Source organism: Stigmatopora nigra, chromosome 18 (assembly GCF_051989575.1).
Source record: "Stigmatopora nigra isolate UIUO_SnigA chromosome 18, RoL_Snig_1.1, whole genome shotgun sequence".
In the NCBI taxonomy this organism is placed as follows: Eukaryota; Metazoa; Chordata; class Actinopteri; order Syngnathiformes; family Syngnathidae; genus Stigmatopora; species Stigmatopora nigra.
Genome location: NC_135525.1, coordinates 4099779 through 4127764, shown reverse-complemented (window position 1 = coordinate 4127764; position 27986 = coordinate 4099779). Strand labels below are relative to the sequence as shown.

General features: G+C 40.8%; 2 protein-coding genes across 4 annotated transcripts; both read left to right on the top strand.

Annotated features, from left to right (window-relative positions):
• Nucleotides 1–353: 353 nt before the first annotated feature.
• On the top strand, nucleotides 354–9763 carry st6galnac (ST6 (alpha-N-acetyl-neuraminyl-2,3-beta-galactosyl-1,3)-N-acetylgalactosaminide alpha-2,6-sialyltransferase). 2 transcript variants are annotated; one of them, XM_077739540.1, is made up of 9 exons: nucleotides 354–653; nucleotides 2812–2999; nucleotides 3871–4048; nucleotides 4184–4349; nucleotides 6117–6291; nucleotides 6344–6482; nucleotides 6547–6650; nucleotides 7678–7761; nucleotides 7823–9763. In XM_077739540.1, exons 2-9 carry the CDS (start codon nucleotides 2854–2856, stop codon nucleotides 8091–8093), a joined length of 1263 nt encoding a protein of 420 aa, XP_077595666.1. In that variant the 5' UTR covers nucleotides 354–653; nucleotides 2812–2853; the 3' UTR covers nucleotides 8094–9763. The 2 variants fall into 2 exon arrangements, with proteins under 2 accessions (XP_077595666.1, XP_077595665.1); XM_077739539.1 differs by having other exon boundaries at nucleotides 7663–7761.
• Nucleotides 9764–12485: 2722 nt separating this feature from the next.
• On the top strand, nucleotides 12486–27805 carry aatkb (apoptosis-associated tyrosine kinase b). 2 transcript variants are annotated; one of them, XM_077738950.1, is made up of 14 exons: nucleotides 12486–12712; nucleotides 13915–14045; nucleotides 15403–15532; nucleotides 18332–18411; nucleotides 18696–18814; nucleotides 18898–18985; nucleotides 19069–19205; nucleotides 20100–20184; nucleotides 20765–20886; nucleotides 21083–21232; nucleotides 21304–24451; nucleotides 24665–24788; nucleotides 24858–25064; nucleotides 26056–27805. In XM_077738950.1, the coding sequence occupies exons 1-14, from the start codon at nucleotides 12631–12633 to the stop codon at nucleotides 26082–26084; spliced, it is 4632 nt and encodes a 1543-aa protein (XP_077595076.1). In that variant the 5' UTR covers nucleotides 12486–12630; the 3' UTR covers nucleotides 26085–27805. The 2 variants fall into 2 exon arrangements, with proteins under 2 accessions (XP_077595076.1, XP_077595077.1); XM_077738951.1 differs by lacking the exons at nucleotides 12486–12712; nucleotides 13915–14045; nucleotides 15403–15532; nucleotides 18332–18411 and adding an exon at nucleotides 18443–18598 and having other exon boundaries at nucleotides 26056–27803.
• The last annotated feature ends 181 nt before the right edge of the window (nucleotides 27806–27986 follow it).

Sequence of the window (27986 nt, the reverse complement as noted above, 5' to 3'; positions counted from 1 at the left end):
AAAACTCATTTCCAAAGAGCCTTCCCACAGGCTCAGAAACGCTGAGTCAACACCTAACAACGATGACGAATGTCTAGCTGTCCCAACCGCCCCATGGACTACCACCCTTTTTTTCATTTTGAGTCGTACCATCCATTTGTGCTGGCGTTTAGCAGCTGTTTCCTGTGGTTACCCAATGGACGGAAATAACAACTAAGACTGTGAGCAACATTCTCTCTCTCTCTCTCTCTTCCACAGTTTTTGCAATCGACCTTTATAACGGTTGCACTTCAAGAAAAATGCAACCTTGCTGTGACTTTTCCACTTTTTCCTGGATCAAACTGACATTGTCTCTCACTCCATTTTGCCTTTAGATGTCGTCCAAGCCCTTCAAGCGTCAGGTCCAAAGCTCTGGAGACAAAAGCGGTCCCTCCTCGGAGAGGCCCGCTAACTGCGTTCCCATTGGCTAGGCGGTGGCCCCCGCCGCTCCCTTTCGTACGCCGCCGGCAGCTGTTGCTCTTTCACAGTGGCCCCACCCTGGGGGAGGAGGAACGCCCCCCTGCCACAAACCCCCCCGTTTGGGCTGTCCCCGGCAGTCTGAGACTGCCTCGGATCCGTCAAAGCGTCGCCAAGTCGTCGGAAAGCCGGGTCGAAGGACACCCAAGCGGGACCAGGTGAGGCCTTTTGACCCCCTTAACAAAACTTTTCCTTCCTACTACTTGCCAACGGACCAGACTCAGTTAGAAATGTCTTAAGACATGCTGTATTTGTGATTATAAATAGGATCAGATTACAGTTAAAGGCCTGTTAGAACAGAATTGTTCCAAGCAAGTCGTAGTAGTCATTGAAGGCTGAATCTTGTTGGGGGTTGTGAAATAAGCCTGGGAGGATTCATGTTAAATATCAGCTTGAAAAAAGATTCTTAGAGGAATTTGTGTTTATTCTTGTTACAAAAAAAATTGAATTATTGAAAGACTTGTTTTAATGAGCTTGTAATCATCCCGATGGACTTTTAGTTATAACTGTTAGTCAGGGTTGGAAAAGTACGAAAAAGATTTACTCAAGTACAACTATAAAATTGATTATATTGTAGTCAAGTCAACATTCCAGAGTGACAACCTACTCAAAGTTTTGTTCGAATGGACTCAAAATAAGTTATTTATGTTTTGCTTTTGTATGGGTGTGTGGGAGGATACAACAATACACATTTGTAGGAACAGTTGAGTAAATAACAGATGTATCATATTAGCACGGAAGTAACAGAACTGTTTTTTGCACAAATTTAGTTGGTCTTTGATGGAAATATTTTTTTTTGTTATAGCTCAATAGCCATATTATTTGTTTGGGAAGATAAAGAAAGTTTAAATAATGTGGCAGTGATTCTTAAAATAAAAGTGTTTTGACTATGAGTGGCTTTCTGACACTGAAGTAATCAGTCAATCGGATTTTTAATCAAAAATGTAATCCAGTAATCGGCGTCGCACCGAGAACGTTTAATTTTGAATACCCTTTGACACAATTTATTCATTTAATCGGTGTGCAACAAATCAGTGATGTGGCGCTTTTAATGGGCAGGAAACTTTCCTGACGTGGAAACGCCACCAATATGTATATAATATATATGTATATTTATATAATGTGTATATATATATATGTATATTTATATAATGTGTATATATATATATATATATATATATATATATATATATATATATATATATATATATATATATATATATATATATATATATATATATATATATATATATATATATATATATATATATATATATATATATATATATATATATATATATATATATATATATATATATATATATATATATATATGTATATTTATATAATGTGTATATGTATATTTATATAATGTGTATATATATATGTATATTTATATAATGTGTGTATATATATATATATATATATATATATATATATATATATATATATATATATATATATATATATATATATATATATATATATATATATATATATATATATATATATATATATATATATATATATATATATGTATATTTATATAATGTGTATATGTATATATATATATATATATATATATATATATATATATATATATGTATATTTATATAATGTGTATATGTATATATATATATATGTATATTTATATATATATATATATATATATATATATATATATATATTTATATATATATATATATATATATATATATATAAACAGCAACACGCTTATTTATTTATTACCTATTTATTTATGTATAAAAAAATTCCTGTGTCTGTATTCTTACCCACTTGCTCCTGTGACAGTGAAATTTCCCAAATACGGAATGAATGAAGTTCTCTAATCTAATCTAAAACTGAGTGTCACATTTCTAGTTTGAATGATGTTGTATGTATACTTCCAATGTCTAATTGTTGACTGTGATCAAATCATACACCCCCCGCCACCTACTTCAAGAAATTTTTGCTTTTGGAGGCTTAGTTTCTCCTGCTGGGATAGGGAAGTTTATCATCAGATTGGTGAAAAACATTCTTTCAATTTGTAGACACCCCTCCCCCCGTCCTTGTAGTTAACTTTATTGTTCCAGAAAGGGGTTGGAAGAGAGGGCACTAGGCAAGGCTGTGTCTCAGTTTACGCCAGTCAACGTGACCCTGTGACAGGGGAGAAAGTTGACACTTGGTAAGCCAGGTTGGCTGAACAGGATGTTGAGCAGTAATCGTCGGTATTGATACCGAGATGGCGACATACATGTACCTGGCAACTGTTGTATGTCGTTGTCTCAAGTTTTTTTTCTGTTCTTCTCGCCATAGAATTGCGCTGGATCTGGACGTAATCCATTGGTGACGGCGGGGATGTCGACGCCAAGGCGTCTGACGCTGGCCGCCGTCACCGTCGCCTCCTTGATGTGTGTGTATCTCCTGTACGGGAACCTGGAGCCCCCCATAGCACTATCCTGGGCCCACTTGCCTAGCTTGTCATCGTGGAGCTTGGAAATTCTGTAAGTGTCAGATTTTGAAGGGGGAAAAAATGATATTTCGTTCATGAAATTATTCAAGGAAGACAATGGGTGTCCAAGGCAACCAATGAAAAACTTTTATTTAAAAAAGATATTTTAAGTAATTAATCTCAATGTATTTTTGAAATTGGTTTTAAATTAAGAATGCCCTATTTTGATGTTATTGTTTTTACATTTATTTTAGCCATACTGAAAAATGGCTACCAACAACCTTTTTATGCATATTTTTAATTTTTTAAAATTCAAATACAGTCAAGCTTAATTCGTTCAAGGACTGAGCTCATATGTCGAATTACTCGTAACTCAAATGAACTTTTCCCATAGAAATGAACTCGAAACAAATTTATTCGTTCCAACCCTCTGAAAAAAACACAGGATATTCGATTCGAAGAACATTTTTATTTCTTCTAATTTACCATCTATTCAAAAATAACAAATAACTTGGTTTAATAGTACTAAAAGGTGTTTAATAGTACAAAATATTCCAATAATGATGCACACTAAGATAACGCACAACTTAGAAGTAGTACTCCTCTCGTATTAGCAAACAAGCTCCGTCATTTGCACCGACTAACGAAAAAAATCTGAAAAAATGCAATGCTCCGCCCAGTGCTCATAGACACATTACCCGAGGGACCAGTGCTGTATGCTCATTTAGCAATTTTTTTCTCGTATCTCAAGATATATATTTGCTCAAAATTTTACATCTATCTCAAGGTAATTTGCTAAAAAAGTTTACTCGTATCTCAAATTGCTCATGTCATATCACTCGTATGTTAAAGGTATTACTGTCTTAATTATTCTACTATATCTATTTGCTGAAAGCTGCCTATCTTTGTTGTTGTTTTTGCAGCCAACCTCCATATCCTGAGCCTCGTCGCCACGACAACCGGACGAACCCTGCCCCTTCGCCTACCCCCGGCCCCGCCGTGACAGTACCAGCACCCTCTCATAAAAACGTTTCGGCCAAGCCCACTGAGTCACCGTTCATTGGAGACTTTTATGCCAGCCAAGACAATCCGCCATTAACTGTAAGTCAAACCAACTCTGACCTAGAAGTAATGTTGTCATTGGTCCTGTGACTCACTGCCAATGATATTGTAAGGCGGCACCGTCAAGTTGCTTTTTACTGATCCTAATTTCATCGCTTTGCTTTGTGTGTGCAGGAATGTCCGGACGGTATCCGAAGCCTCGTCCCCAAGTCGTACTTGGCCCAGATTTTTTTAGGGAGTGTTCCGGTACTACAATGGTCTCCTCACGCCACGCCAGATGAATACCACCGCCTCAGTCGTTACGGGGGAGCAAAAGGCTGGGGGGGCCTGACCTACCAAAGTCAGTACCCACATGACATAAAATTTTTCTGATAGTTTACTATTCATATGTAATTTTTGCATGCTGTATTATTTTATTTTTTCATGATACTTTTTGGGCCTCGCAGTTCCTGGGTTCAAATCCTGGTCAGTCCATTCCATGTTATTCCCAGGCTGTGTGGCTTTTCTCTGGGTACTCTGGGTTCCATGCAGATTCCAAAAACATGCATGGTCGGTTGATTGGACACTCTAAATTGCCCTTAGGTATGACTTTGATCGTGAATGTTTGTTTGTCTCCTTGTGCCCTGCGATTGGCTGGCCACCAATTCAGGGTGTCACCCGCCTCTTGCTTGAAACTCAGCTGGGATAGACTCCAGCACCCCCGCGACCCTTCGCGGGATAAGAGGTTCAGAAAATGAATGAATGAAAATGAAGAAATTATTTAACAAATATCTGATTATACTTTCTTTCATTTTCCATACTGTTTACCCTCACAAGGGTTGCGGGTGGTGCTGAAGCCTATCCCAGCCAACCATAGGCACCATAAAAAGCTGGTCAGCCAATCGCAGGGCCCAAAGAGACCATTCATCCTCACACTCATACATAGGGGCAATTCAGAGTGTTCAACCAGGAACCTTGAATGTTTTTTGAAATGTGGGAGGAAACCAGATTACCCAGAGAAAACCCACACAAGCACGAGGAGAACATGTAATCGCCACACAGGAAGGTTTGAACCTGGGATTTCACCAATGTGAGGATAAAACGGTTCAGAAAATGAATGAATGATAGGTTGCCTAATTTTCAGCTTTGTTTTGAACATTTTTGCTCTGAACGCCACTTGACGAAAAAAGCGTCAAGTGAGTCGCTTTTGTCTACGTAAAAACTTGACCATGTGTCGGAATGAAACCGGTTGGAGCAGTGAAACATAGGCATGTGTTTTCAAAATCATGAGAAAAAAAATGCTATGCTTTTGTTTGCTTAGACTTTTTGTTATATAGTCTGTCGGTCCACTTCCAAAACACACCTTAGTTGAGACAAGACCCATATTTCACATGGGAGGGGTCCTTATCAACCATCAGATGGCACACAATGGCTGCCTCGACTCGGCGGTCTCCTCCCCAATGACAAATTTACAGTGGGTCAATAAAAGCTTGCACGATTTGGAAACTACCGTATTTTCATGACTATAAGGCGCACTTAAAAGTCTTAAATTTTCTCCAAAATAGACAGTGCACCTTATAATCCAGTGCGCCTTATATATGTAAAAAACTGAAAACAAAAAACGAAAAACCACCACTGTCGGATATTAAAAAACCACAAACGCCTGAACTGAAACAATACTGTTAAATATGCTGATGCGTCTTAGTTTACAAAATCTTCCATCATATAGCTCCTTCCCCACTGCTAAATATTATACAAAAAAAATCCAAAACATCAACAATGGCTGGCTCTAGAGGTGACTGTGTAGTGAGTGCTTCATACCTGGAAGTCAACAGCAATTACCGTATTTTCACGACTATAAGGCGCACTTAAGAGTCTTAAATTTTCTCCAAAATAGACAGTGCACATTATAATACAGTGCACATTATAATACAGTGCGCCTTATAATACAGTGCGCCTTATAATACAGTGCGCCTTATAATACAGTGCGCCTTATAATACAGTGCGCCTTATAATACAGTGCACCTTATATATGGAAAAATGTCATTCATTGATGGTGCGCCTTATAATGCGGTGCGCCTTATAGTTGTGAAAATACGCTAATATGAATTTTCATCTTTACTGTTAGCACTGTCAGACGCGTTGGCTTATCTCAACTCGTCAGCCAACGGCATCATGTTTGACGACTGGAAGCGTCGTGGGAACTCGTCTGCCTGCGTCCGTTGCGCCGTGGTGGGGAACGGCGGCATTCTTAAGGGCTCTAACAAGGGGGAGGAGATCGACGCTCACCACTACGTTTTCAGGTGAGATTCCGCCACTGTCCTCGGCGCCAAAGTACTGATTTGGGCCTTTTAGGACCAACGGCGCCATCTTGGCGGGCTTTGAGCAGGACGTAGGGGTCCGCACCACGCACTATACCTTCTCCACCAACACGCTGATGAACTCCATGGCGAGCTACGCCTCGGTCGGCTATCGAGGACCACCCAAGACGCGGGTGAGCTCTTTTTGGGGACTTTCTTCGGGGGACATGACAATAACTGAATGCGCCTTGCCGACAGGAAACACGTTACGTGTTTTTACCTGACCATGACCACGACTATTTGTTGATGAAGGCGGCGGCCCGGCGGACCCCCGTCGAGCAAGGACGAGAACGAGGAAAAAAGTGAGTTATGTTTTTAGCATATTTTCGCTCCCGTGTGCTCATTTTTTTTAATTTTTAATCATTTAATCATTGATTATTCGCTACTACCAAATGATTACAATTTTTACTCATGTAATAAGTCTTTTTTTTCCATAATCTTATTTTTAGGAAATGTAGGATATCAAAATCCCGGTTTTATATCCATTGTAAATTATTTATGTGAAATTATACAAACTCATTGTGTAATATATTTTTTTTAACCATGATATTTTAATTATACAGTAAAATTGCCTTATATGTGTATGTAAAAAATGCATGCACAATAGAAGGGCATTTCTATAATAAAAAGCGTTTCGTACTTTTCAAATTCTTTAAAAAATCGCTAATGTATGGATATTATATACTGACATTATAATATTCCCCAAAAAATATAAAAATTAAATGTGAAATTGTTTATTTCCACAATTAACCGTTTTTCCATATTTTTTGCAAAAATTGGGGCAACATTTTTTTGATAATACTCCAATAATCCAATAAAATTGGAAATAATGGAAAATCAATGACATTGAAATTGAATACAACAGAAATTTATATATATAATGATAGTTGCCGCTAATTACAACAATACAAAAAAGACAATTATAATTGGCTTTTCCTCATAATTTATTGCTTGCATTTTTTAAAATTAAAAAGTCTAAATCTCATCAACATATTAAAATATGTCCAAATATCAAAACAAACCTTTTTTTATTATTTGCACTCTTTGAAAAAGTTCTAAAATTATAGTACAGTCACCATTGACTGTAGTACAGTCACCATTGACTGTAGTACAGTCACCATTGACTGTAGTACAGTCACCATTGACTGTAGTAGAGTCACCATTGACTGTAGTACAGTCACCATTGACTGCAGTACAGTCACCATTGACTGCAGTACAGTCACCATTGACCGTAGTACAGTCACCATTGACAACTATAACCGTCCAATCCATTTTGACTGGACCGCCAATTGCAGTCAACTAAACTTGATGCAGTGTTTTCTCCCCCAGTCCGACAAAATATTTTGGGAAGAACGTGACGTCTACCCAGTTGAAGATCTACCACCCAGATTTCATCCGCTACCTCCGAAACAGGTGAGCCGTCCTTTCGCTTGGTCGCCATGAAAACCAGACTTAAGTTTTTCCATCTGTACAGATTCCTTCCGTCCAAAACCTTAAAAACCAAACATAGAGACATCTACCGTCCCTCCACCGGCGCCGTCATGCTGCTAGCGGCCCTCCACACGTGCGATCGCGTCAGCGCGTACGGCTTCATGACCCCGCAGTACAAAAAATACTCGAACCACTACTACGACCGGAAATACCAACCGGTGGGATTCTATATCAACCATGACTTCAAGTTGGAGATGAACCTTTGGCAGAAGTTGCACCAAGCAGGCCTCATCACACTGTACATGCGTCCGTGAACGCATTTTAACTCTTGATGTCCAATCAATTACAGTGGTACCTCGAGATACAAGTTTAATTAGTTCCGGGACTAAGCTCCTATGTCGATTTACTCGAAACTCAAATGAATGTTTCCCATAGAAAGGAACTCAAAACAAAATAATTTGTTCCAATCCTCTGAAAAAACAACAGCAGGATATTTGATTGGAAAATACGAAACCCTAACCTTGACCTTAACCTTAACCCTAACCCATCTCTTAACAAAGTAACAAATAACTAGTGGTTTAATAGTTCTAAAAGGTGGTTAATAGTATACTAAAATTAGACAGGATCTCAGAGGGTAGAGAGGGGGGGATACTTTTTGCACGGCAACGCGCTCGTAAAATAACATAAACAAATTTAAATGAACTTGGATTACGATGCAGACACACTCAAAAATAAGTTGAATCTAACCTTACACTAAACTTAATTCTAATTTTATTTTAAATTTTGGTACCTTACTTCTCCCAGGTTGGCTCTATTTGCCCCGCCTCCACCCTGACTTTCAGATGCAACCTACCGAAGGCTGTTTGCTTTTGTCTTCCCTTCCAAATATTCTGAAAATGATGCACACAAATGTCCTCACAATAGGATAAAGCACGACCACTTGCCAAGTAGTACTCCTCTCATATTAGCGAACAAGCTCCGCTGTTCGCACTGACTAACGGGGAAAAAAACATTGAAAAAATGCAATGCTCCGCCCAGTGCTCATAGAGACATTACACGAGGGTGTTGTGATCAGAGAGACAGTGGCCATGATGTTCTTATGAGCAGCCTCTCGCGTATGCTGTCTGCTTTTATATCCAAATTTGTCTCGTATCTCAAGATAAATATTTGCCCGAAATTTGACTCGTATCTCAAATTGCTCGTATGTCAGGGCACTCGTATGTCGAGGTACCACTGTATTGCTAATCACTAGTAGTCAATTATGTTCATTCTCTGTCAGCCTTCCACTTTCAATGGATCGAGCGTCTATCGACGACAATGGCAGCTCGATCTTCCAATATTCCTGGAAGCTTCATTTTGAAAACCCTGTGATCACTCCCGAACACTGAAGTACTTGAACGTTTCTGACCACTCCCAGAATGCCCCTGAAAATGCAACGCAAATCGCTCTTGAAGTTCACTTCATGCACTTGAACGTTCTTGATGAAGTCTTTCACACGTCCCTCAATTTCCAACCACTCCCAAACGAACTTCCCCGATTGCAGAGGAACGTGTTGTTTATTTATTCGAAAGCTCATTTGCACGTCCACGGGCGCCAGTTTGTTGTGTTCTGATTTCTTTTGGAGGAAAAAAGTGCCCCGCTGAGCCACAGCATTTGCTCGGCAAATCTCCACGGCAACCGTCAACCGGACTACTGTTGCTAGGTAAGCAATGAGTTTGAACACTAACCGCCTGCCTGCTCATATTGGCCTTAAGCACCATTATTGTGATGGGCGTTTTACAAAAAGAAATATGTTGGGAAACAATAGTTATTTTTGTTTGTTTGTTTAGTTCTTTCTTTGCGTCATTCTACTTACAGTTATTGTGACTGGTTTTTTATCCCTCTGGAATCATGTTTCTAAATTTGTCTTGTCTTTTAGACACAGCATGTTTACTTTGTGTTAACCCCTTCATGCCTGAATTTTTATTAAACAAATAGACACTAAGCATTGTAGGAATACACAGTACATTTAATTTATTCATTTAAAAAATGGAGTTTAGAAAAAATGTAATTGACAAATAAAGCTACAAATTAGGAAAATGTCACATTAATAATATGAATATATATATATATATATATATATATATATATATATATATATATATATATATATATATATATATATATATATATATATATATATATATATATATATATATATATATATATATATATATATATATATATATATATATATATATATATATATATATATATATATATATATATATATATATATATATATATATATATATATATATATATATATATATATATATATATATATATATATATATATATATATATATATATTCGTTTTTTTCAGTTTTTTGTTTTTCATAGTTTAAAATTTCTGAATGGGATTTTCCTTTCGTAGTATTTCTCAATATTTTTCAATAATCATTCCATTTCTGAACTGTTTATCCTCACAAGGGGTTTGGAGGGGGTGCTGTAGCCTATCCTAGCTAACCCTGAATTGTTGGCCAGCCAATCACGGGGCACAGTCATTCACACTCGGACTCATTTAGAATGTTAAACAGCCTAGACGGCAATTTTTCGGGCTGTGGGAGGAAACCGGAGTACCCGGAGAAAACCCACACACGCTCGGGGAGAACATGCAAACTCCACACAGTTAGGACCGATCTGAGATCGAACCCTTGACCCAAAACCGACGCTCTAACCTCTCTCCCGGCCACCTAGAAGAATTCAATACATAGTATGCATACTTAAGTATTCCTCAAGTACTTTTTGATATGATAATTCAGTCATCTAGGGGGAACATCTGTAACTTGATTTCTAAAGATTTTTTTAATATTTTGACATATATATATACCCTGTTTTTATTTTGAACAACTTTAAAAACATGACTTTATTTGAATCCTGTTTCTCAAGGCATGTTTTTATTTTGAACTATGGGTTTTCCTCTAAAAATGTGGACCAACTAACTCTTTTAGGGCCATTAATGATTATAGTTGTCCAATCGTGTGGCCTCCAGTTATCTTTCTGCTGTAAATTGAAATGATTCTTTAGAAGTAGCAGATTTCGGTCTATCAATGTCATTGTCAGCTAATGGGGTAACATATTTTGTCATAGTTTATTCTAAAATCTTATTTTTGTTGTTGTTGTCCATGGAAGTCGCTTGAGCATATGACTGATGGAAGGGAACAAACCAAAGTGATGTAAATTCACAGTGACTTAATTTTTTTCTTCATCTAAGTGATATTAATTTATATTTGTTCCGGTTTATGTGTAAAAAAAAAAAAAGGGAACTTTATCAGGTGTCGCGTAAATGAGTAACTTGAGAGCACAATAAAACTCTTGTTCAGGAAAACACGTGAGTGCTGAAATGGGATTGGTCACAAGGTCGAAAGAAAACACACACACCAAAATGGAGGAAATAGTAGTCCAACTTTATTAAATGCCAGCTTGGAAGGGAGTCACAAATTGGATTGGGCGCTGATTAACGTCAATGGTCTTGAAACGCCATCCTTCCCTGCCTATTCAAATGGATTGGCTGTCTTTTGCAAGATAAAAAATATACCTTTTTTTTTTAGATGTTTTAATATATATAAATTATATGTTTCAATTATTTTCATTTGTTATGCTTTTGTATTGTATTAACACTAAAATAGTAATTATTCACAGTCAAGTCACTAGTCTAACCCTACCAATGAGTCAACAATGCTGCCATTTGGTGGTGACTTAAGCTCACTGCAACTTTGCCATCGGCTTTTATGCCTATAAATCATGCAACAACGTTTTTCTAAGTAGTATTTCTATTTTTGTTTTCATCCGAGCTGCCCTTGTGTACAGCAGTGAAGTTTTTATTCAGTTTGCAGAGTGCAATGTTACTTTTCTGCCGTCTGGCGGCCATTACAAGTACTGCAACATCAAACTTCGTGTTAGACTACAACTCCAATGATGCTTTGGGGGCATCCGCTGTTTGAGTCGCTCAAGTTCACTTGCATGTGGATGACTATGAACACATTAGACCTCAGACTGAGGTCTAATTTGATGGCATCATTTGATGGCTTCCACTGAGTCAGTGGAAGCCATCAAATGTATATATCCCATATATTAGCATTAGCTGACGAGCTAACATGTCACCCGTGCAGCACTAAAAGTATAATATGACGTTTAAATGAGTTTCTCACTCGTAGACCTCAAAAGAAGCATATGAGCCAGCAAAAGTATAGACCAGATATTAGCATTAGCCAGGAAGCTAACATGGCTTTCGAGGACCTACGGAAGGTTCTTAAGGAATGTGTGCGCGTGCAGCAGTAAAAGTAAAATATGGTGTTGTTCTGTATGAATTATGGATACGTTTTATTATGTAAGGACAAAGATATAATGTGTGTGTGTGTGTGTGTGTGTGTGTGTGTGTGTGTGTGTGTGTGTGTGTGTGTGTGTGTGTGTGTGTGTGTGTGTGTGACCAATGGAGTGAAAACAAGGATGAGACTGAGGATGAAGATGCCGATGGAGCTTTCTCACACGCACGTGCGTGTGCGCATGCGCAAGAATTCCCTTCAGCATCCCTCTCCCCCTCAGCATTAGCGATCAAGATGGCGCTCAGGCAGGCAGGACCACGGACAGCACCAGCGTCTTCTCCTCTCCGTCGAACCCAAATCGGCCAACGCCAAGCTTGAGAAAAGCCCCCCCCACCCCCCACCCCAAACCCGGCACCCTCACCCCCAGGGGATGTCCCGTCCTCCAGAGCCTTCCTGAGCTTTCTTCTCTTCCCATCGCGATGGACCACCGCGCGGACCACCAACCGGCCGGGCTCGGTTCGGAAAGGATGAGGATGCTGTGAGGATGAGGATGATGATTAGGAATACGCTGACCGCGCTGACGTCCGTCGCGCTTTGGACCTGCGTCTCTGCCAGCGCCGGTCCAGGTGAGCCCGTCTTTCCGATACGACGGTTTTGGTCCGGCAAAAATAAATCACGAACATCAATATTTATTCGACGATCGTCGTCAGTTATTACGCAATAATGTGCCGCAGCCCGTTGCCGCGGCAACCGCAGCTTCTTGCTAACCGAGCAGAAAAACAACATGGTAACCTTTCTATTTTTAACAACCTGTCACTCACCAAGTGATGATGTCATCAATGTGTGACATCATCATTCCGTCGCCGACTAATGACATTTTAGCTTACTTCGCTAATCATCGGAACTGACATTGGCGTTCCTTAAAAATATGGATTAAGTTGCTAATGTGATGTTTGTGTTTCACTTAAATCGGTGAACAATTAGCGTTGATTTTGATGCCGAAAAAAGCGTCTCTTTGAGAGTGGGAGTTACACGATTAATTTTTGATCAACGCAAACTCAACGATCAATGATAGATTGGACTGGCAATGGCAGCCATTGCATTAAATAGAAAATTGTTCTTATTTTTTTTAATACATTAACAATAACATGTTTATACATTCATATTATGGTTTTCATTAATTTATGTATGTATTTTGACTTTTTAAAATTATCCTTCATTCAAATACTTTTCACCATATTAAATCTTACTTTTAATTATCTAGTAATTTTTTTTAAAGTTTTCAAGTTCATTTTTAGAAATATTTTTCAAATAATATCATCTATCTACAGTATTTAGTTGTTCATTTAAATTTTGAAAATTCCTACTTTGTCTACATTTTTATTTATTATGCTGTTTTATATATTCATTGCCATCGTTATTATCATCTATTTTATTCTTATTTGATTGTTGTTACGATGAAAAATTAATTTCATTTGAAAAAAACGTCTTAAAAATGAAAAATTGTATTTATTCCATTGTTAAAACGTTTTTAAATGTATTAATTTTAAATGGATGTTATTTCCTCATTCAACGAGCACAAACCGGAGGAAAGAGAGCCGCCGGTTTCCATGGCAACTGCATCCTTTTATATCCCAAGGATGCTCCGGAACGTGTAAAGCGCGAGCACGACTACGCTTTCTGCACGACGGCGTCGCCGCGCACCACTTCATCGTGGGTCACCGCGTCCAAAAACGTTCATCGGATCGCTCACGCGTGTCGACGCGTTACGTAACGACGATGAAGATGTCCAAAGCAAGTGGAGTGCTAACCCGGCCTTTCCCTACAGGTGGCGCCGCCTCGTGGTCGGAGGACACATGGGTGACAGCAGTGTGCGCGTCCACGGCGGCCGTCGGCGGCCTGCTTTTGGTGCTGTTGGCTTGCGTCTGCTGTAAGAAGAATCGTGGCGCCTCATTCAAGGTGACTAACGAGTACTCAGGTTAACGATGAGCCCGCATTTAACCCTCATTTAATTCTTTCATTGCCATTGACTGTAATAGACACCCAATTTTGACTGTAAACACCTCATCTCATCTCATTTTCTGAACCATTTTAGCCTCACAAGGGTCACACGGGGTGCTGGAGCCTATCCCAGCTGACTTGGGGCCAGCCAATCGCAGGGCACCAGGAGATAAACAACCATTCAAGCTCACATTCATTCCTATGGGCAATTTAGAGTGTCCAATCAGCTTACCACGCATGTTTTTAGAATGTGTTTGTGTGCTGTTAATTTGTGTTCCTATTTGTGTTTTCCAATGAGTGTTAGTTTGTGTCCTTATCCTCGTTGTGTTTGTTTGTAGTCGTTTTTGTGCATTTTTTTCCGCGTATTTTTGACGTTTGTTTTACATGCCTCTGTTTTTTTGTCATTAGTGTATCTCTAAGTTATTATTATTCCATGTGTATTAATGTTTGTGTGTATTCCATTGTGTGTGAGTTGAGCAGATGTGCCTCAATGGGCGTGTTGAGCCGGTGATGTCAGCAGTAGACTATGCAGACCCTCAGCAGACCCCAATCTTACCACATCCCCCTCCCTCGTCTATTCTTCCTCTCCCATTGGGGGGGTCGACCCCTGACCTCTTTGCTCCTCCTCCTTCCGCTCTCTCGTCCTTCTCTCACGCGCTTTGCTGTCCTCCTCATCTTCCTCCGATACTCGTCTTCTCCGGACGTCGCCATTGGACGCCAGCGAGTGTGTGTGTGTATGAAAATGTGTGGGTACCTGGCAAAGGGAGGTAAGGGTCATGTTTGGCAAATTTCTATAGTAGTTTATGGCTTTATTTTTATGTTTTGGGTTGTTTTGTGTGTGAGTGGAAATGTGTGTTATCGTCATGCACACATGTTTATTAAGACACATGTCCTAAGGGTGAGAATATGTGGTGGGACGAGAAGAAAGTGTGGGAGAGTGGGGTTAAAAAAGGGAGATTGAGAATTCGGAGACTCAGGGTGAGGGAGAATGAGGATGAGAAATAGAAAAAAACATAGAGAATAGTGGAATAGAAAAGAAGTGGAAGACAAGAACGGGTAGAAAAAGAAGAGAGGGCTTGCTTAAAAGGAGAATACGAGGAGAAAAAAGGTGAAGAAGAGCCGACAAAATGTGCGTTTGTCTTTTTGGGGTGTTGTCAGGTCACATTCCTGAACCCTTGCGGGACCACGCAAGTTTTTCTCCAACTTCCTGTCAGGGCTCCATGTTCGCATTCTTCCCTCGCACCGTCTCCACGACGTCCCGCCAGCAGTTCGACAACTCGATTCGAGCGAGCTAGTAACTTTTGTGTCTTCTCAGGAGTTCCGCAATGTACCCGACGGCGAGGCCTACCACGCGACCCCATCGGCGTCCAGGGCCAGCCCGGACGTCTACGTCCTGCCCCTGACCGAGGTGCTGCCACCCGTTGCCAGGCAACCGCCTCCGCCAGGTGAGTTGTGCTATACCTAGAATTCTTCCATCTGGGATAGCGTCGTTGGAGATGAGCGTGGGATATCGTGTGAATGTTTTTGGGTTTGTCGGCAAGCGGGAGTGGCTGTCATTCCCGGGAGAGTCGTTCTTTACGCAGCTGCTCCGTTGCTCTTGCCGGAAATCCAATAAAAGATGGATGCCAAGTCAATGTTAGCAGTGAGGCCCATCTGCACACTTGACGACAACTGTGTAAAACTACTGTACTAAATCAAGAATTCTGCAAAGAGTAAAATAACGGCATTCAGAGCATCCACATTTTCTCACTTAGGCCACGCCCATCACCAAATGCTGTTTAGTGACCTTTACGGTAAAACCTTGACATATGAGTGTCCCAGCATACAAGAAATTTGAGATACGAGGCAATTTGAGAGAAAAAAATTGCCCTGAGATACGAGACAAATTTGATGTACTGTCATGCCTTGAGATACGAGCTTAATGCGTTCCGGGACTGAGCTCGTATGGCGATTCGCTCGTATCTCAAATCAACGTTTCCCATAGAAATGAACTAAATACAAGTTTTTTTGTTCCCACCTTCTGGGAAAAAAACAGCATAAAACAGGATGCTACAATGGAAAAACATTTTTATTGGTTGTAATTCACCATCTACTAACAGAGTAATAAAGTGGTTATGATGTTTAATACTATAATGCGACATTATTCAGTACAATGCTGGGAGAGAGAGACTTGACGGATGCACTCGTAACATAACATAAACTTTAAATTGAACTGATGGAATTCAGATTCCTATACACAAACACTTTAATTTTTTTTTATATTATGTTACACTAAATTTAAACCGTCTTGTGCAATAACCAAGGATCAGAGGTTGTCATTATCCACCTTTTCTTTGCACTACCCTTCATTTCACCGGCTTGCTTTGGACTCATTGTGTTTCCCTCAATTCTTCACTAAAAAAAAATAACGCCTAGTGCTCGTAGATATCTTTACACGAGGAAAATGCAGTGAGAAATCATTGTCTCGATCACCTGGTTGTCTCGTATCTCAAAATTTGTCTCGTATCTCAAGACAAATATTTGCTCGGAATTTTACTCATATGACAAGCTTACAATGTAGCTGCTAGGTGGACCTTTTCAAGCTGCTTAGTAATATTCATAATAAGAGGGAGGGGCTTCTTTTAATATGGATAAAGGAGAAACAGTGGAATCTAGATTGTTCTTGCATGAACAGCACTACTAATACCACTAATCTTATTACAATTTGTACTTGTTATTATGTTCCATCGCACAACTTAGTTCAAGTTGATCGACTCTCTGAGTATGTTGTAATGGAATCAATGTTCAAGCGGACACACAAACAAACGCTCATATAAGCTAATAGGAGGCAGGTCCTAATTTTAAACGAAGTCCATTTGGACACCAATCCAGTTAACGACTTCCTGGCTGGAGGGAAGGAGAAAGCGAGACGTGGGCGGCTTAGTGCGCCCACAAAGAGTATCGATTGGAAGACAAACACAACAACAACCAGAAAATGCCAGCTCTCAAAATAATGCGTACGACTAGACTTCCATGCTTTACACTTTTCTCCCATGTAAGCCGCCCCCGAATATAAGCCACCCCCTTAAAATTGCCTTTGAATTTTACAATTTCTCACGTATAAGCCGCCCACTGACTCACAATTTTTACCTCCATATTCATGAGAGCACAAATGTGTTACCGTATTTTCACGACTATAAGGCGCACTTAAAAGTCTTAAATTTGCTCCAAAATAGCGCCTTATAATCCAGTGCGCCTTATATATGGAAAAACAGAAAACCAAAAACAAAAAACCACCACTGTCGGATATTAAAAAAAAACACAAACGCCTGACCTGAAACAATACTGTTAAATATGCAGCTGCCATCTTAGTTTACAAAATCTTCCATCGTATAGCTCCTCCCCCACTGCAAGATTTTTTACAAAAAAATCCAAAACATCAACAATGGCTGGCTCTAGAGGTGACTGTGTAGTGAGTGCTTCATACCTGGAAGTCAATAGCAATTACCGTATTTTCACAACTATAAGGCGCACTTAAAAGTCTTAAATTTTCTCCAAAATAGACAGTGCACCTTATAATACAGTGCGCCTTATAATACAGTGTGCCTTATAATACAGTGCGCCTTATAATACAGTGCGCCTTATGATACAGTGCACCTTATAATACAGTGTGCCTTATAATACAGTGCGCCTTATAATACAGTGCGCCTTATAATACAGTGCGCCTTATATATGGAAAAAATGTCATTCATTGAGGGTGCGCCTTATAATGCGATGCGCCTTATAGTCGTGAAAATACGGTACTTTGAAGGGTGTTACGGCTTATACGCGAGAAAATTCGGTACTACGTCATCCTTGAAGCTTCAGTGTCAGTGATGTTAACTGGTGACAACAACCCGTAAGCCCTCCAACCGGGCAATTCCTGAGAGGACGCTGGCGACTGTTAGGAATGAGTCGTGTGGGGAGGGTGACCAGTCTGGACAGTAGCAGGACTGTGCCGACTTCTTGGGAGGGGGACTCGGGCGGGGGTACACTACAAAGGTCTGATTGTCCGCTCCTCAACCCACAATGAAATTCAGACGGACGTGTATGACCGGATGAACCGAGTTTCCATTAAAGGCCGCCGCCCGAAAAGCAACGCAGAGTCCGGCTTAATGACGAGCGATTATCTGAATTCTTGCGGAAATCTTCATTGGAACGATGCGTGGCCGTGTGATGCTTGATGAACTATACCAACACATGGAATCTTCTCTCTTTCTGTACAGCGCATCGGCAAAAATGGTCCAACTTGAGCCGACAGAGTCTGCTGTACCTGAAAGAACTCGGGAACGGCTGGTTCGGCAAGGTAAGACCACTTGAGCGGGATTTCAAAACCTTCCAGGAGGACAACAATGAGAACAATCAATCTATCGTAGATTGTCCTTTACAATCCTAGCTCGGACGTCTCTTGAACGTTTACAAGCTGATAACATGTTCTTTTCTCCATCCTCGTTTTCTTCTTTCATCAACATCCACGTTGTCTTCATGACTGGGTATGTCCATCACTGTCCATCCCAACCACTCCATCCATTCCAAACTTGTGCGTCCACGTGTCCCCCGGGTGCATTGGTGTCTGTTTCCATTTGCCAGGTTGTTTTGGCGGAGGTGAATGAGAACCTGAGGACCAATCAGGTGGTGGTCAAGGAACTCAAGTCCAGCGCTAGCATAAAGGAACAAATGCGCTTTCTGGAAGAAATGCAACCCTACCGGTAGGCTTCCAACTTTCTTTTACAACCTTTTCCATATTTGTCAATAAATGACATCACTTTGCGTACTGTTTACTCTCCCCCAGGGTGCTGCAGCACTCATCCCTGCTGCAGTGTCTGGGCCAGTGTACTGATGTCACGCCCTTTCTGCTAGTCATGGAGTTTTGCCCACTGGTGAGCAGCCATTGTTCTTTCCCTGACCACACTGCCCCTGCTGGTCAAATGGTCTAAAACATTACAGTACTTTGCATGACCAGGGCGACGTGAAGGCTTACCTGAGGAACATCGAGTTTGGGGACAGAACAGGCACCCCCGAGCCACTCATCCTCCAGAAGATGGCCTGCGATATCGCCGCGGGACTCATGCACTTGCACACGCATAACTTCACTCACAGGTAAAACAATCATGGATGTAATACGCTGTTTGGAAAAGGTCACTTCCTCTAACAACATCCTGGTGCTGCCTGAGTGTTACTCAAAGACTCCAGCATCAGTGATTTTGTTGCAGGCGGCGAGTCCAAAACACCTGAAAACAGCGCCTCTAATGGTTTTGCTTGGGATAATGTCAATATTTCCAGGCTTGGCCAGAATTCAGGATTCAGTACTATATTTTCTTGTATATAAGCAGCCCCCGCGTCTAAGCCGCACCCTTAAAATAGCTTTAAAATCGTTGGATTTTACAATTTCTCGCATATAAGCCACCCCCTGATTGACAATTTTCACCTCCATATTCATGGTTTTAATAGGGAGTAAAAATGTGTTACTTTGAAAGGAAAATCTTAAGAAAAATCATTGCACTTGGTATTTCTGAGATACTATATGAATCAAAAGCACTATTATTATTATTAGGGTCAATATCATAAGGAATTAATTCATTCAATAATGGTTGTTTTCTTGCTGCAAAAAAAGAAAAATAACCAACAAATTGTAAATGTTAATTTACGGACATTTGCTATTAGTCTTTTGCGCACATAAGCCATACCCTTGATTCAGTCATCATTTTTTTTGTTACAAATACGGCTTACATGCGAGAAAATACGGTAATTAAAGGAGCTATGAAATACAACTGACTTTATAATGACTATATTTTGGACACAAATCCATCCAATAAAGTGACAAAGAGAATTATGTCTTCCAACTAGGCTGGCAAAATTAATTGATCATTCCATATAATGTGTTTAAATGCATGAAAAGCAAATTGGATTTAAAACTATAATCAAGTGAGTCATGAATTCAGGCCTGCCCTTTTGCTGTACTCCCTCATATGAATTCTTTTGTACCTGTGACAGTGACCTGGCTTTGAGGAACTGCCTTCTAACGGCTGACATCACCGTAAAGATTGGCGACTACGGTTTGTCCCATACAAAGTACAAGGTAAGCGAAGCTCAAGACCATGAGATGCAAATCCTCGTAAAAGGTTTAACTCAGCGACGAGGACACACTCAATTAAATATATTTTGACATGACCCAAAAAAAGAAAGAAAAAAATGTGACTACACAAAGTTAAACTATTAGGAGATTCAAGTCACAATATTATGAGAATGAAGTCATACGTTTTTTAATTAGATTAGATAACAACTTTATTTCATCCCATATTCGAGAAATTCCCCTGGTTGCATTAGCAAGCACAGACACAGAAGACAATATAGGCCTAGGTAAAAAACTGGAGCCACACACAGGAAGTCCACAAGGTGGCGACCTTCTGCAGACTGAGGTTAAATATGCAGAATCACTCTTTCAAGGTGATTACTAGAAAAAGTTACATTATTACAAGGAATTGTGATCCTATCCTACTTTTTTAAAAGTTTCTGTTAAACCAGAAGTTATTTGGTTTCATGGGCTGAGGTTTTTAGCAACGTAAGATCTGTCTGAACACAAAACAACATTTAACACGTTGTTGCACTGTAAAGGCAGCCATTCTGCACCATAACAAATGGTTCTGATTTCCCATCAGGACGACTATCTTGTCACATCTGACCAAACGTATGTGCCGGTTCGCTGGATCGCTCCTGAGCTGGTGGGGGAAATGCATGGAAACCTGCTGGTGACCAAGCAAACACAACAAAGCAACATCTGGTAGGCAATGTCATCAAATCACAAGTTGAGACCATTAGAAATTTGACTTGTGAAAGTCTTAAAACAATAACAGATACTGTTAGTGCAAAGTTGCAAGATTGTATAACTGCATGTAAGACTTGGATGACCAGATATAACTTCCCTCCAAATGTGAGACTTAACTATGGTAAGACTTACTCCTGATTCTGGTTTCAAGGTCTTTGGGAGTGACCGTTTGGGAGTTGCTGGAGCTGGGAAAACAGCCCTACAGCCATTACTCTGATCGACAAGTTCTGTGCTATGCCATAAGAGAGCATCAGCTCCGATTGGCCAAGCCCACGCTACAAGTCCCTCTGGCTGAACGCTGGTAAGAGAAAAAAAACACTCTAAATATCCTCTCCTGAGTATCAGTAATCACAATTCCTGGATGACTTTCAGGTACGAGGTAATGCAGTTCTGCTGGCTCCCACCTGAACAGAGGCCCAATGCCGAGGAAGTGCACTTGTTGTTGAGCTATCTGTGTGCCAAAGGGGCCAGTGAAGCTGAGGAGGACTTTGAGAGGCGCTGGAACTCTATGCGCCCAAGTGCAGGACACAACATCCTCCGCGGTCCAAAAACAACAACTCATGAGCGACCCTTGTCCACCACCTCATCTTTTCCGCTCCTTCAGCAGTTCTCACTGGCTGATGGCTACCACTCTGAGTCCGGGGATGATGTTCTAACCATCACAGAAACCAGCCACGGCCTAAACTTTGAATACAGGTGGGAGCAGGCCAGGGCGCAAGAGTCGTACAGAGGCCCAGATTCATCAAGCGTCCTAAACCTTGTCAACAATCATGAAACTTTTTATCCTCCCGGTGGAATTGTGGGAGGCTGCCCCTTGGAGAGTCTCAACCACAACCATAGAGCATCTCCTCCTTATTACCAGCCGAAACATCTACGCACTCCGGGCGTCCTTCCTGTCTTTAGCGGTCACAGCCCATCTGTCAACAGTGAATTCTACATCCGCATCGAAGAACCGGTGGACTGTACCATAGATGCCGACTACACCATGTGCTCCTACAGCCCGGACTACCAGAGCAGTGGAAGTTTCCTTACCGGGAGTGCCGATTCAGGTGACTGCACAGTCTGTCCGTCACAGACGAAGAACTGTGACAGCTACTGGTCAGCCGATATCCACGATGTCGACATCTACGACTCCAATGACTCAAGTCCTGTGATCTCTCCGACGATGGAGCCCCTCTTAGGACAGGTTTGTGACATCAGCCCTCTACAACCCTGGGAGTCCAGTCACTATGTGTCCTACAAAGACCAAGATGGAGGTTACTATTATGAGCACTCACCGCCTGTGGACTTGGATCATTATCTAATGGGAAGCGAACTGCACGGTGAGCATCTTCAAGAAAGTTGGGGGTCGAGAAGTCTTCGCCAGGCATTGGGCGAACTTGATAATCCAGTGGGGATGCCCCCGCCCATTCATAGCCCATCTGAACAGGTCTACCGAGACTCATACCTTGACCTGGACACATCCATTTTAGGTAAGACTATGACTGGTGGTTACTACGACATGATGGGTTCCCTGAGGAAGACCATGCCGAATCACAGCAGGCATGGCTCAGTCAGTCTTAATACAGAGAACGAGAGAGCCCTCTTCACAGGGCACGGGCAGGGCATTTCAAGGGAGGATGAAGATGAAGACATATTCCTTGAGAAGCACACTTGTAACACTTGGCCTTCCAAACATCGTCACAGAAGCGTCAACCACCAAAGACAAGCCAGTCAAAGCTACAGACAGGAAACGTACGCAGACTTTCACTACACCATGCCGAGCACAGATATCGAAGACTCCTGGTCTGAGGAACTCGCAATGCGATATCACAGCCTACCCAAGGGTGTCAGCTACCTGGAACCCCGTCTAGCAAAAGACAATGACCCATGTATGGCATCTCCGGATCGATGCAATGCTTTGGTGTACTTGTGTCACCAAGGCGACACACACATGGTGCAGCCAGTGGACTACTGCCACTCGCACTTTGTTGACCCTCTCTCCGGCTTGCTGGTGGATAACAACTACACCTACAGGCAAGACAAAGTCACGGACATCCCCGACAGTGACGAGATGATCAACCTTTCTCCAGCCCCGGGAGGTCCTGTCGTGTCCAAACATGTCTCGATCAAACCGAATACTAGCAGGGAATCCTACATTGATCTTAAGGGAGAAGAAGCAATAAAGCGAGAAGTTACAGAACATCCTCTCGCGACTAAGCCCAACGTAGAAGAGACAGCCCAGAGTCCCGTTATTAGTGTGCACGAAATGGCGCTTCTCACGGATCCGCCGTCAGAGACGAGTCAAACGGGCGACAGTGGTCTGGACCGGGGCGGGTCTAGCATCAGTTTGACGGATATTCTCGACTGCAGCGATAACGAAGATGACGACGCCACTGACGATGTCACCGATATCACGTCAGGAATTTTTGCGGAAGAGTCTAGCGAGCTTAGTGCTTCGCCTGCCATCAAGTCGTTTCAAAAGCAAGTCGGAACACCGGATTCCATCGAGTCTATAGATCTACCTTCTGTTGCGGGGTCTTGCGAAGGCTCTAGCCCAGCCTCGCGCCCTTCCTGCTCCCCTAAAGCCATGGACAGCGGCTATGACACGGAAAATAACGAGAGTCCCGAGTTTGTCCCAAAAGAACCCCATGAAGCCAAAGACCAAGCCCTGCCTCAGCCAGATGGCCGCACAAGCCCGGAAGAAAACCGTGGCGTTGGAACATCTTGTGAAGACCTCTCGTTAAAACCATGCGAGCACACCTTCTCACCCCTGAGCCAGGAGATGCCATATAGGGACTCGGCCTACTTCTCTGACTACGAGAATGAGCGCCAGATGAAAAATGAGCTTGAAGAGCTCGATAAGGCAGAAGATGGTTGCGAGACTGAAGATGAGGAAATATCGACTCAAGGAACAGAAGAAGCCAGTGCTTGTTTGCAAGAACCGAATGGAAAATATGAAGATTGCGAAGATGGTTCAACAGCAGAAGGTGGCTTGTATGAATGGCCTTCTCAAGAGGAGAATTCATCTCTTGATGATTGGGCAGCAGAGGTGGTGGGTGCAATGGAGGAGGCTCTTGATGCCCTGAATGAAGACAATAAGTCCAGTGACGTGACAGTAGAAGAAGAGACACCAGTAAAAGACCATTCTTCTGCGCCGGATGTTTTACACATCTTACCAAAAGATGAGGTGGCCTTACAGCAAGCAGCCAATTCCCGGAGGTTATCTTCCTCTTCTCCGCCGCCAGCTCCTCCAGAAAATCGAGGATTTCCTCCAGACGGCGATGAGGTGGACGAGGATGAGGCCGACTCGGACGACAGCGACGACTCGGACGAAGAGCCGCGGATATCCGGTGTACAGGAGGAGGAAAGTGAGGATGAGTGCCACCCGGTGCCCATCGTGGTGAGCGACGACAGCCATGCCCATATGTTACGAGGCCTTCTCAAGGTTCCTGCCCTGCTGGAGATACACCAGGATCTGGAACGCAAGAAGAGAAATGTGTCTTTCTTTGATGATGTCACTGTCTACCTCTTTGATCAGGTGAGGAATCATTCCAGGTAAAGGTGGGGGACCTTAATCAGAATTAAAGATGCCATTTTCAGGATATTTTACATACTACAGTCAAATACACACACACATTTATATGTAAGTGTGTGTATGTATGTATGTAGGGATGGGTTCAATTCACATTCTGAAAAAAAGATCCAAAAATTGCTAATTTGGGGTTTTTCTAATGGGAAAACTGTATTCCAGGAGAGTCCCACCAAGGAATTGACCGCACACGGATTCCCACCGGAGGTAGAAGGTCCAGGCAATAAATCTCCCGAGAGGGTCTGCGCGTCCGATGACTCCTCAGATGGAAACCTATCCGAAGAGAGTGAGTGGCTCGTTTCCCGTCTAGAGCTTTCCTGTCAGACAATGTGGTCGACAACTCTTCTCACCTCAGGCGCGGGTTTCGAGTGGGAGGACGACTTCCCTCTGCTCCCTCTGCCGACATCCTCCACCGCCCCCGATTCGCCGACTCGGGTCTCCGCCACAAAACCTCAGGAGATCAAGTCGGCCAGCCGTTTCTCACGCTTTACCGTGTCGCCCTCCAGCGCGTCTCGATTCTCCATCACGCATATCTCCGATTCGGACGTGGACTCTATTGGAGGTGAGAACACTCTTAAGCGTCTTAGATGGACACATGATCCAGATCCGCTTTAAAAAGTATGTTATGGAAGATGCACTCAAACTAAGGAAGCTAATCAACAACTTTCCTAAAGTTGTAATACAGTGGTAGCTCGACATACGAGTGCCTCGACATACGAGCAATTTGAGATACGAGTAAAATTTTGAGCAAATATTTATCTTGAGACAAATTTTTATATACGAGCAGACAGCGCAAGAGGCTGCTTATAAGAACATCATGGGCACTGTCTCTCTCCCCGCAACTCCCTCATGTAATGTCTCTATGAGCACTGGGCGGAGCTTTGCATTTTTTCAGTTTTTTTTTTTTCCCGTTAGCCTGTTCGCTCCAATTGGCGGAGCGATCGCTAATAGAAGACTACTTCTCTTTGGCAAGTGGCCGTGTGTTATCCTATTGTGAGGATATTTGTGTGTATCATTTTGGGAATACTTTGAAGGGAATACAAAAGCAAACAACCCTTGATAGGTTGCATAAGAAAGTCAGGGTGGAAGCAGGGCAAATAGAGCCAACTCGGGACAAGAAAGGTATCAAAATTTAAAAGAAAATTAGAATTAGGTTTAGTGTAAGGTTAGATTAAACTTATTTCTGAGTGTCTGCATCGTAATCCAAGTTCATTTAAAATAGTTTCTTATGAGCGTGTCGGCCATGCAAAAAGTCTCCCCCCTAATTTGAGTACTGTTAAACACATCTCAGTACTATTGAACCACTAGTTATTTGATACTTTGTTAAAAGATGGCAAAATAGAGCAAACAAAAAAAATTCCAATCCAATATCCAGTTTTTGGTGTTTTTTTCAGATGTTTGGAACAAATTAATTTGTTTTTAGTTCATTCCTATGGCAAACGTTAATTTGAGTTACAAGAAAATCGACATATGAGCTCAGTTCTGGAACAAATTAAGCTCATATCTCGAGGTACCATTGTAAATGAAACAAACAGACTATGTTTGCTCGACAGGAAGCAGCGAGGATGGAGACAAAGAGTAAAAGACGGAAATATGAGGAATACTTTTTCCCAGATGGATGGAATGCTCACTTTATGAAGAGCAAGACCCTGAAAGCATCTTAAATTGAGGTTGTAAAAGTCTCATTTTAGAGAATCACATCAAAATGAAGAGAGAAAACAATGGACATTCACAGATCAGTGTAATAATTTGTGCATGTTTGAAAACAAGGACGCTTTCAAGCATTCAACAACTGCTTTTGAAATTGGACTTGATATTACTTCACATTTTATTTTACTCTGGATTTTACTTTGCTTCTTCGCAAAGACTATGGGAACATTATTACAGATTTTCATCAATACTTACGAATTATACAATGCCAGGAACACATTTCAGTTTGCAGTATACATGAATGGTTATGACTTCTGTATTATTATAAAGTTGAAACTATAGCGATGCTTCCAAAGCAAGACTCCTCATATATAATATTCATATCATTTGATTTTTTTGTTTTATCGTCCACTTTTTTTGGAAGCCTTTGACCAATTTGCACGGTTACAAATGACAAATTTGGTCAAATATCAATCCCTAATGTAATTAAGCCCACCGGAGCTATTTAACACAATTGAGAGGAGATACAAGCAATATAATGTACTATCTTTTAATATTTTCTGCCGTTATATTCATCCAGTTGGTTTGTTAACATTCAATTTTCTGGGGGAATATGTATTGAATATTTGATGAATACGTTTATTGTAAATAAGATGAAAAAATTGTTTATATTTAGCATTTTTCCAATTGATTTTAGTGGATACTTGTTTCTTGTCATTCATTTTAACATGAAATATGAAAATTTGATTTGTATTTATTTTGTATTCAAGAAATTCAACAATCAGCACACTTGTTAATTACAATTGTAATAAATAACTCCAGAATTACATTTACTAATTTGTATTTAGTTTTAAAAAGGAACTCATTGTATGCCACTGAATGTGACAGCCGGCCAATTCATTGGAAAAGGCATTGAGAGTTCATTATAAATCAATAATTAATTATTTTATTATGAAAAAAAAATACGTCAACGTTTTACATTCAAATGGTATGCATCAACACTCATTCCCAAGCTGTGTCATCTGTCACTGTTCAAATTCAAAGTAACTTGTTAATAACATAGAACAGTTAGTAGAAGACTTGTCTATGTTTTGCTTCTGTTTAAACTTTGTCATATGCATTAATAGACATTATTCTTCAAGCGTTGACACCAGAGACAATATTATTGCCGTAGGAAATGCACAAAATTTGGATGGACACATTCAACTTGGACATTTGATGCTTGTGGACCGGTCGCCAAAGAAGACGTTTGTCTTGTGTTGTTGATGACTTCACTAGGAAATTGTGTCCAAACACTCAGTGCTCACATGTAACAAATAAAGTCTCTTTTACACATCAGGACAAAGTGACATGTCTACTACTGTATTTTCTCGCATATAAGCAGCATTTGTAACAAAAAATGATGACACGATCAAGGGTACCCTTATATGCACACAAAAGTTAGTGTTGAGTACTTTTCAGCAGTAAATGTCAGTAAATTAAAATGTACTATTTGTGGTTATTTTCTGTTTTGCAGTAAGAAAACAACCATTAATGGATGAATTACTAACTTTCTTATGGTATTGATCCTAACAATCTGCTTTTGATTCTTGAATACAACAAAAAATGATCTTTCATTTGCATGTTACATTATTTTGGCCTAATTTCAAATAGTGGTAACTCGGTTTACAAAATTAATTGGTTCCAAATCTACTTTTGAAACTTGGTCATTTTGTATATTGTGAAGTTTCTAATTCGTTCCACTGTCATCAAATAGCTACCAACTACCCTTTAAAAATGTACCAATATTGTATGAAAGATCGAAATGAGAGAAAATGTTAAGATAACTATTTAT

Coding starts and splice junctions, on each gene's coding strand:
- st6galnac (XM_077739539.1), top strand. CDS start 2,854: ATGTCGACGCCAAGGCGTCTGACGCTGGCCGCCGTCACCGTCGCCTCC. Junction 6,292..6,343: donor GCTCACCACTACGTTTTCAG/GTGAGATTCCGC, acceptor TGGGCCTTTTAG/GACCAACGGCGCCATCTTGG. Junction 6,651..7,662: donor GGACGAGAACGAGGAAAAAA/GTGAGTTATGTT, acceptor AACTTGATGCAG/TGTTTTCTCCCCCAGTCCGA.
- aatkb (XM_077738950.1), top strand. CDS start 12,631: ATGAGGATGATGATTAGGAATACGCTGACCGCGCTGACGTCCGTCGCG. Junction 15,533..18,331: donor CAGGCAACCGCCTCCGCCAG/GTGAGTTGTGCT, acceptor CTTTCTGTACAG/CGCATCGGCAAAAATGGTCC. Junction 19,206..20,099: donor ACGCATAACTTCACTCACAG/GTAAAACAATCA, acceptor TACCTGTGACAG/TGACCTGGCTTTGAGGAACT.